Source organism: Silurus aristotelis, assembly GCF_946808225.1.
Source record: "Silurus aristotelis genome assembly, chromosome: 7".
NCBI lineage: Eukaryota > Metazoa > Chordata > Actinopteri > Siluriformes > Siluridae > Silurus > Silurus aristotelis.
This window is the reverse complement of record NC_139580.1, coordinates 19186215-19194502: the sequence shown is the minus strand read 5'-3', so window position 1 is coordinate 19194502 and position 8288 is coordinate 19186215. Positions and strand designations below refer to the sequence as shown.

Below are 8288 nucleotides of genomic sequence, written 5' to 3'. Positions count from 1 at the left end.
CACTTTGTTAACAATTTTTATTTTCATGCTTTATTAAATATATGTTATTTGTGTCCTGTACTTTTCCCCAGAATGTATTGCAATATTGTGGTCTGCACAGCAGAACTGACTGCATTTCTAAAATTTCAAGACACTTACATCTCACTTTGTCCTATTTAAGCCCAGGTGTCAACATCATCCTTGATAGGATCTGCTGCTATTCTACAAATGAGATGAGACCAGTGTAATGGAACAAGAAAATGTCATTAATGTGTATATGACTTTATTTCAAATAGGTAATTATAATGCCATATATAACCATATCAAAAAGTCTTTATTTACCAAAATAGTGATGAGTTCATATTAAAGATAATAAACTTAATAGTAAAATTAAATGACATTTTTGTCCCCATTATAAATATTTGAATCATGTCAATGCAATAAAGGATAAGCATTATATTAAATTATATAAAAAAAAACAAAGAATTGCATGGATATTTACATATAACAGTTTAAGTCCTGTCCCGATGTATTCTATAAACTGATATACTCATGTTTGCAGTGGCCTATGAAGAGAGGTTCTGCTTGAATGCCACGTCTAGATATAAAAAAAAGTAGACAGAAAATATTGTTATTCTTTCATGCCACCTTAGCACAAAAAAACTCAACAAAACAGCATAACTGAAGTAAAATTCAGCTGAAAGGAATAGTAAGTGTGTGTGTGTGTGTGTGTATATATATATATATATATATATATATATATATATATATATATATATATATATATATATATATATATATATGTCACTTTACAATGGTGAGTGCCTTATCGGGACCTTATCATTTTACACCGGAAGTCCTGTAGGCGAGGAAAGGCCTTTTCAACACTTGATGTCTGCTCTTCATCACTCCATAACCTCTCAGCAGCTGCACTCGCTCTGGGCCTGTATACATGCAAACATAGCAAACAGTCTTAGGTTTATGTATGTTTCTTTAAGGCCTTTATTTGGATACATTCACTGTTTTACATAATTTCTCTCACCACAGGCGTGGGCTGAGATTAGCTGCATCCACATATTCTCCCCACATGCAGACTTCGCCACCAATCACCAGCTTCTTCTGCTGCTCTGTGCCTGAACACAATACTAAGCCCCGTAAACAGGAAATCACTATATGTGAATACTGCAAATTGAAATAGTTAACAATAAAGCAACAAACCAGAGAGTCATATTCTAGTCCTTGGCAGAATTATTCTAATTACTCTGGACAAAATTTGACTCGTAAGTGCTTGAGACCTAGGGGTTGTGTTTAATCAGGCATATTGTTTTCAATCAGGCAAAAGTGTTATATGAGTCTCTACAGCTGTAATAAAAAACAGAAATATTTGCTTAATTGTGAGCAATTTACAAGCTCTGGATTAAATCATGGATAATGCCATATTATTGTTTATATTGCATTTGTTACATAAGACTGGATGAGGTTATAAATTGTACCACAGTCCTCCACTAGGAGTCAGTAGTTTCACTTTTCACCTTGCCCTCTTAGCTCATTAGACTGGACAAATAGAAGCATGGGGAAAACATACAGTCTAAATCGTCTGCAAAAATGCACTCACTGTATGTACTCACTGCCACTTTATTTGGAACACCTGTACATTTGTGTGACACAATTTTCAAAACTGACTAAGAAGCAACATCTAAATGCATACAATCATGCAGATACCGATCAAGCTTCAGTTAATGTTCACATCAAACATCAGAATGAGGGAAAATTTCATTACGGTTACTTTGACACTTTGGTGAGCAGAAAAGGATCTCCTGCCTGCACAAGACTCTAATAACACACTGAATAAACATTAGTTACAACCTAACTGAGCGAGTGAATTTAATGTTCCTGTTCAAATCTATAGACTTAAGCCTTATACACTATATAAATGTAAATGACACCTTGTGCCAATTTAAAGAAATAAACATATACTCACCATTTTATTGACTAGACAATACTAATTTCTCATTAATTTCCTCTCTCATCCACAATTAGTAAAGACCTTTCTGAGATTAATCAAATATAAAAAGAAAGACTATGCAAAAGAAGAAACACACAGCACACCACTACAGCTCACTGTGATGTAATGCCTGACCCTTAAAGGAGAGCGGGCGCACGGTGTAATAGCGAGCCCAGTTGTGTGTGGGTCCCGGCAGGTCCAGATAGAATGGTGCTGCTAGGATTATCTTCAGCCTGGCCTTAGCCACCTGATGCATCTTACACAGGTAACATCCTCTTTTCCACACCTCTACCACATACTGAGTCCTACTCTAGAACATATACAATCATACATATACGCCCAATGCTATTAAACTGTACTGAATGTTGGTGAGGTGGGCATCAAAATACTTTGCATGGATTACATGCATGAAAGAAAATTATGAGATGGGGAAAGCATGCAGTGAGGAACTTACTTGCCTGCTGAAATCAAAAACATCCTGCCAAACAATGGCGGTCTTGTTAAAGGCAGCAGAGATGTTCATAATACTGAAAAAAAAGAAATATATAAATATATAATTCTTATTTCTTAAGATATATATATATATATATATATATATATATAAAAATCTGGCCTTTCTTTCATTACATACCTTTCCATGTAAAAAGACTCCAGTTTGTTATAATTATGTCCAAAGCCCATTTTTGCCATAAATGCCTGCACATTTGGATTTGATTTCCTATTAAAAGCCACAATCATTTTAATAAGCAATGCCACCTCTACGCACCTAAACTTTAAAATCACTAATCACTTACAACAACTGAAGCAACAGTGTTCTCACCAGCATGCAAAATCAACCTCATCACCCCCAAGGTGAACAAAGGTATCAGGAAATACAGAGGATACCTCTTTCAATAGGTTGCTCATGAACTGGTAACTTGAGCTCAGACTTGGGTTGATGGGTCCAAATGTCCCAGAGGGACCAGTTCTCTTGTAGCAGGGCGTCAGCAGGTCTGGCTGCCCTGAAAGGAAAAATTCGAAAAATAAAGAACTTTTTTGTGTGCAAAATCCCACTTAAATTTTGATCAGAATTTAATTCTAACTGTGTGAATTGGTATCTCATACCTTTACCCCATGACTGCGTGTGTCCTGGAGAATCAAACTCAGGCACCACTCTGATTCCTCGAAATCTTGCATGAGAAATCACCTTTCTCACATCTGACTGTGTGTAAATGTGAGTCACAGGGTGAAAGGCTCCCTAAACCAGAGGTAATGCACTAGATAATTTAGACAAACACAACTAAGGTGCCAATAATTCAAAAAAATATATCAAATCTGAAACACAAAATTATAGATTTAAAGCTTTATAACTGATGTTGGCCAAATTCTATCTCTGCATATTTGTCAATAAAAAAACAACAACAACAACAAAAACAAAAAATAATTAGTTATCTCCATTATTCCAAACCCAGATGAGCTGTGCAGGTTTACAGCAAATTTTAAAAACACTTCTAAGTCAAGCTCTGAAACCATCATTAGTTATGGTTTGCAATGAAGAAACATCAATGTAACACTTTTTCATTAGGAAAACAGGTTTTATGATTTTTTGTAAAGATCTGAGTTAATTCATTTTCCTTCGGTAGTCAAAAACAAAGATGAAAAACATGGCAGTGGTTCATTGTCACCACATTTTGCATCCGACATGCAGAAAAAGATCATGCAGAAAAAGCTCACTCATCAGCATAGCCTCCAGGCCACAGCTGTATGTATAACTGACAAATATGGCTAATGCTGGCTAAATGATTGATGTCCTGGGAAAACAAAAAAATAATAATAAATAATTTTGTATTGACCGGTCATAAATTGTGAGAAATTTCCTGTACAAATATTTCAGTGCACCAGTTTTTCCACTTTATAATATATTTTAAGATTAATATATTAAATAAATTTTACCTACAGATTAAAAGCTCATTAAACAATGAATAAACATTTGGATTCTTTTTAAATGCTACAGACATGGTCAGGTATTACGGCCATACCACTCTGAGAATGCTCAATCTCGTCTGATCTCAGAATCTAAGCAGGGTCAGGCCTGGATAGTACTTGGATGGGAGACCAGGTGCTGTAAGCTTTTCTGTATTGTTTAAAGATTTATATTCACACTCTTGATGTCACCCAAATGAGGATGGGTTCCCCTTTTGAGTCTGGTTCCTCTCAAGGTTTCTTCCTCATAACATCTAAGGGAGTTTTTCCTTACCACAGTCACCATGGCTGCTCATCAGGGATAAATGCACACCATTCACCTCAACTCCTAAAATTCTGTAAAACTGCTTTGAGACAATGTCTGCTGTGAAAAGTGCTATAGAAATAAACTTGACTTTACTTTACTTTACTTGTATAAACTTTTAAATGTGGTTGTTAGTGTCGACATAAATTGCCATGGTAATTGATGTCTAATTTCTGAGATACCTTGTTGCTCAAATCAGGATAAAGCTGGCTCTGGTAAGGGAAGGAAGGATCATCTACAATGTGCCAGTGAAATACATTAAACTTATTATAAGCCATTGCATCCTGTAAAAAAAAAAAATACAGTATGATTACTTATTTATTCAGTAATGTTTACATTCCAGTTGTCACTGGCAAATAAGATCACATAGCAAAAGTACTGGTGTACTTACCAGTGTTTTCAGTATCACATGTACTGGCAAATAGTGCCTTGATGTGTCCAGCAATAGCCCTCTAAATGGAAATCGTGGGAAGTCCACAATGTCTGTTTTATTTACATAATACTGTATAAAAGAATAGATGTAAACTAAGTATTACCATTTAATGAGGGTCTAAACAGAATTGGGTTTTTTTTATTATTATTATTATTATTTAAAGTTGATAAAGAAGGTGTCATCGTAACTATATTTTATATTCACTTCCATTGACTACTTACTGAGTTATAATCCTCTTCGTACACAAGCTGACTAAAGGACTCCAGACCTGTTTTTTAAAACAGAATTCAGTTTAAAGCTACACTCTGTCTTGCTTCTCTCTAATTATATGATAATGTCATTTAAGCAAGTTTTGACTTGCACTACATCTGGACAGTTTTCACTCACAGTTGGTTTAGCTCTGCCTCTTTATCTAAGAAAGCAGGTTTAACCAAAGGGCAGGGACTGGTTGGAAGAAGGAATTTGGCTTGTTTTCATGTCAACAGCAATTCCTTTTTGCAAATAGAAAAATTGTAGTCTGGTACTTTAAGTGTTTTATGACAAATTACCCGAATGAACTGTACCACTGTACCTCTCAGAGCTCCCCACACTGACTCTGCTCTTAACATAGCTTCACCTGCTGACACACTCAGGTTATCTGTAGAATAAAAAACACACATGAATGGCCACCAATCTAAACGAGTATGTTAGATCGTTTTAGATGTCACTGTGAACACCACTTTAAAAACACTAGGTAAAAGTAAATATAAAATAGTATTTTTTTTATATTTTTTGAGATACAAAACCAACTGGAGAAGAGTAAAGTGTGAAGTAATATTGACCGAAGTGGAAAAGTGATCTGGTGAACTTTTGGTCATTATATAAAGGACAGGTTGGGGAGATGTGACATGAGTCTGTTGGAGATAAACTCTGAATAACCTGTTAAACCTTTGTGGAACCTGATGCCACTTAAAAATGCATATCGTTGTTGTGTTTATTCTTTTGTGGTTTCCTTTGGATCACAAGGTTAGCCTGCTGTTAGAAGACTGATTTGGGTTAGGTTTTGTTTATGTTTAATATGACTTTTAATCTGTTTGTTGAAAAATACAAAAAATATTTATAAAATATACAATTATAAAATATTCAATTATTTAAAAAGTTGTCTTTGCTTTATTTTGAAAAAGGCTGTTCATGTGTATGGCTTTTGTTCTAGCAAGTATGTAAATCCTCAGATGTACATACTCACAACTTTCATCTGAATCTTGATTTGGGTATTCATCGCATCCAACAGTTCTGACACTCACTGATACTGTGAAAGGTTTGGCCTCAGACCAAGTTTTTCTGAATCCTGCATTGTCAAAAATAATTAAGGGGTACAGTGATTTTTAAAAAGCTTTTTCCATGCAGTAGATTTGTAGTATTGTGAATTTATATAATAATTGTAGTATTTCTCTCAGTAAGTATGTCTCCAAAGAAAAGTGTATTTTGTGATAAGTCATTGACCTGTTCCACCTTCAAAGTCAGGAAAAATGATCCTGAAGTATCTTTTGAATGCAGCATCCAAGACAGAGCATCCGTGTCGGGCAGCTGAATCACTGGAGTATTTATATGAGAACTGATGAGGATGTAAAACATACCGCTCAGTGAAGTGAGAGATGTGCTGCGGCATGGGCCACACTCCATACACCTGCTTTAGTTCAGCTGAAAGAAGCAGCATAAAGATAAAGCGCAAACGGTTCATCTTAGTCTGGTGTAGGCTTGAGATAGAACAGAGCTAGAGCTCCAGCAGCAACTGCTGTACAGACTGTAAAAACGCTGAAGAAGTGAAAACGCAGTCATGTGACACTGCAGTTTAACAGCAGTCAGCAGCACCATTCATCTGCCCTGGCTTCTAGTCTAAAAATCAAATGTGCTGCTACTACCAGTGGCACAATACCATACATATGCAGTGTTTCATTACAAGAACTACTATGTTTTGACATTGTATAGCTGTGAGAGGTATTGAGAGACAGGTCCATCGTAGACTATCAACGTAAATATCTAAAATGTTAACAGCCAAGATCTAAAAATATAAATGTTTTTTTTATTATCACAACCACACCACTAGGTGGCACTTGAATCCAGAATATTGGATCTAGGTAAATTGGGACCCTCACAAAATCTATGTCCATTGCAAGAAAAGTGAATGATAGAAATTATATAAATTAAATGAATTAATTGAAATTCGCATGTTATGCTTTTTTCATGTAAGCTGTACAAAATGTACATGAAATTAGTTAAAAAGAATGTTATACTGTTTATCATTTTCAAGATATTTAAAATGAACAAATGTGGTGCACCATTTAGGACAGCATGGTTTAGGGGAAATTAGGGCAGTCATACAATTCATTAAAGGGACAGAGGAAAAAGTTTAAGTATATACACATAAATATGGATACATAAATGGACACACAAAACACATGAAATTGACGGGTTTTCAATGCATAAAAGTGCTATGCATAGTTAGAATATAGTATAAACAGTCAACACCTAAACAGCTAAAAATGTGTCAGGCGTTTGGGAAAGTTTGGTTTATTAAAAAGCTCAATCGAAAGCTAGTTTTAACGTTTTCCATATATCTCATTTCCTCATTTCAAACCAACCCAAGCATGTTCTAATATCCATAAATAGGTGTACATTAGAAAGTCCAGTGTTATGAATTGGTGTTTAAAGTAATAAATATTATATAAGGTAATTGTAATTGCAGTGAAGTTGTAATTGTTGACATAATTTTCATACTTTTCTGTAGTTATTCTGGGGTGTAAAAGCAACCAATAAATATTTTTAAGAAAAGCCAAAGAAGGAACACCACTGTAATACAGATGTCACATACCTAGCATTTAAATAAGGAAGTAAAGAGTTAGCCCCAGCCACAAACTTGATCATAAAGTTCAAGTTCAGATCTCTATTGCTATTCGGTTAAATAACCTACAGTATCTCCTTTAAATATTACATTTTAAAATTAATTTATAAATTACCACCGGGCCTTTGCCGAAAGAAATGACATTCAATTTATTGCCACTAACTAAACCTTTACACCACTATGTGCCAATGACTTGAGGGATTGAGATTAACAACATTTTTAAGTGTTGGTATAAACACATTTGAAAACATTGTGTTCAATGTTGACTTTACCTGAATAAGGCTGCCTGAATTTTTTAAATAATCTTATAATAACTAATTAAGTTTCCCTTGGTTTAGTACACACTAGGCCACAACGTTTTGACCTGGCCAGTACAGATCTCTGTGCACAGATCTCATGAGAAAACTTATACAAATTTTTCTTGCTGAAACAATTGAATTTCACACACCCTAACCTCACCTTATTTCACCTAACTCATCACTTTAAAAGCCATGCCTCTGCCAGAGGGAAAATTGCATTAAATGATTCCTGAATGTCATACTTTCTAACCCACTAAACTTTCCATCTGGTACTGTGCTGTCTTCACCACTGTAATAATGTTGCCAAAAAAGCTGACATGACTCATCATGTTTTTATATGCATGAAGCATTCTTTTCTATAGAAACCATGACACAGGGTGACTCTTAGTCACATGGCGTCAGATGGCTCTAATGCCATAATGGTA

At 35.0% G+C, this 8288-nt stretch overlaps 1 protein-coding gene across 4 annotated transcripts in view; it reads right to left on the bottom strand.

Annotated features, from left to right (window-relative positions):
- hexa (hexosaminidase A (alpha polypeptide)) overlaps nt 1-8288 on the bottom strand; it is a 15886-nt gene continuing 7598 nt past the window's right edge. The window contains exons 2-16 of one of the 4 annotated variants that reach the window (XM_083547321.1): nt 6166-6363; nt 5905-6010; nt 5255-5320; nt 4905-4951; nt 4642-4752; nt 4433-4534; nt 3089-3221; nt 2805-2985; nt 2616-2702; nt 2439-2511; nt 2120-2294; nt 1022-1112; nt 816-923; nt 482-577; nt 1-201 (exon numbers count right to left, since the gene is read on the bottom strand). In XM_083547321.1, coding sequence (XP_083403447.1) covers nt 514-577; nt 816-923; nt 1022-1112; nt 2120-2294; nt 2439-2511; nt 2616-2702; nt 2805-2985; nt 3089-3221; nt 4433-4534; nt 4642-4752; nt 4905-4951; nt 5255-5320; nt 5905-5941 — 1275 coding nt within the window. In that variant the 5' untranslated portion in view covers nt 5942-6010; nt 6166-6363 and the 3' untranslated portion in view covers nt 1-201; nt 482-513. Of the gene's footprint in view, nt 202-374; nt 699-776; nt 924-1021; nt 1113-2119; nt 2295-2438; nt 2512-2615; nt 2703-2804; nt 2986-3088; nt 3222-4432; nt 4535-4641; nt 4753-4904; nt 4952-5254; nt 5321-5904; nt 6011-6165; nt 6547-8288 lie in introns of those variants that run through there. The other 3 variants (XM_083547318.1, XM_083547319.1, XM_083547320.1) reach the window with 3 other exon arrangements.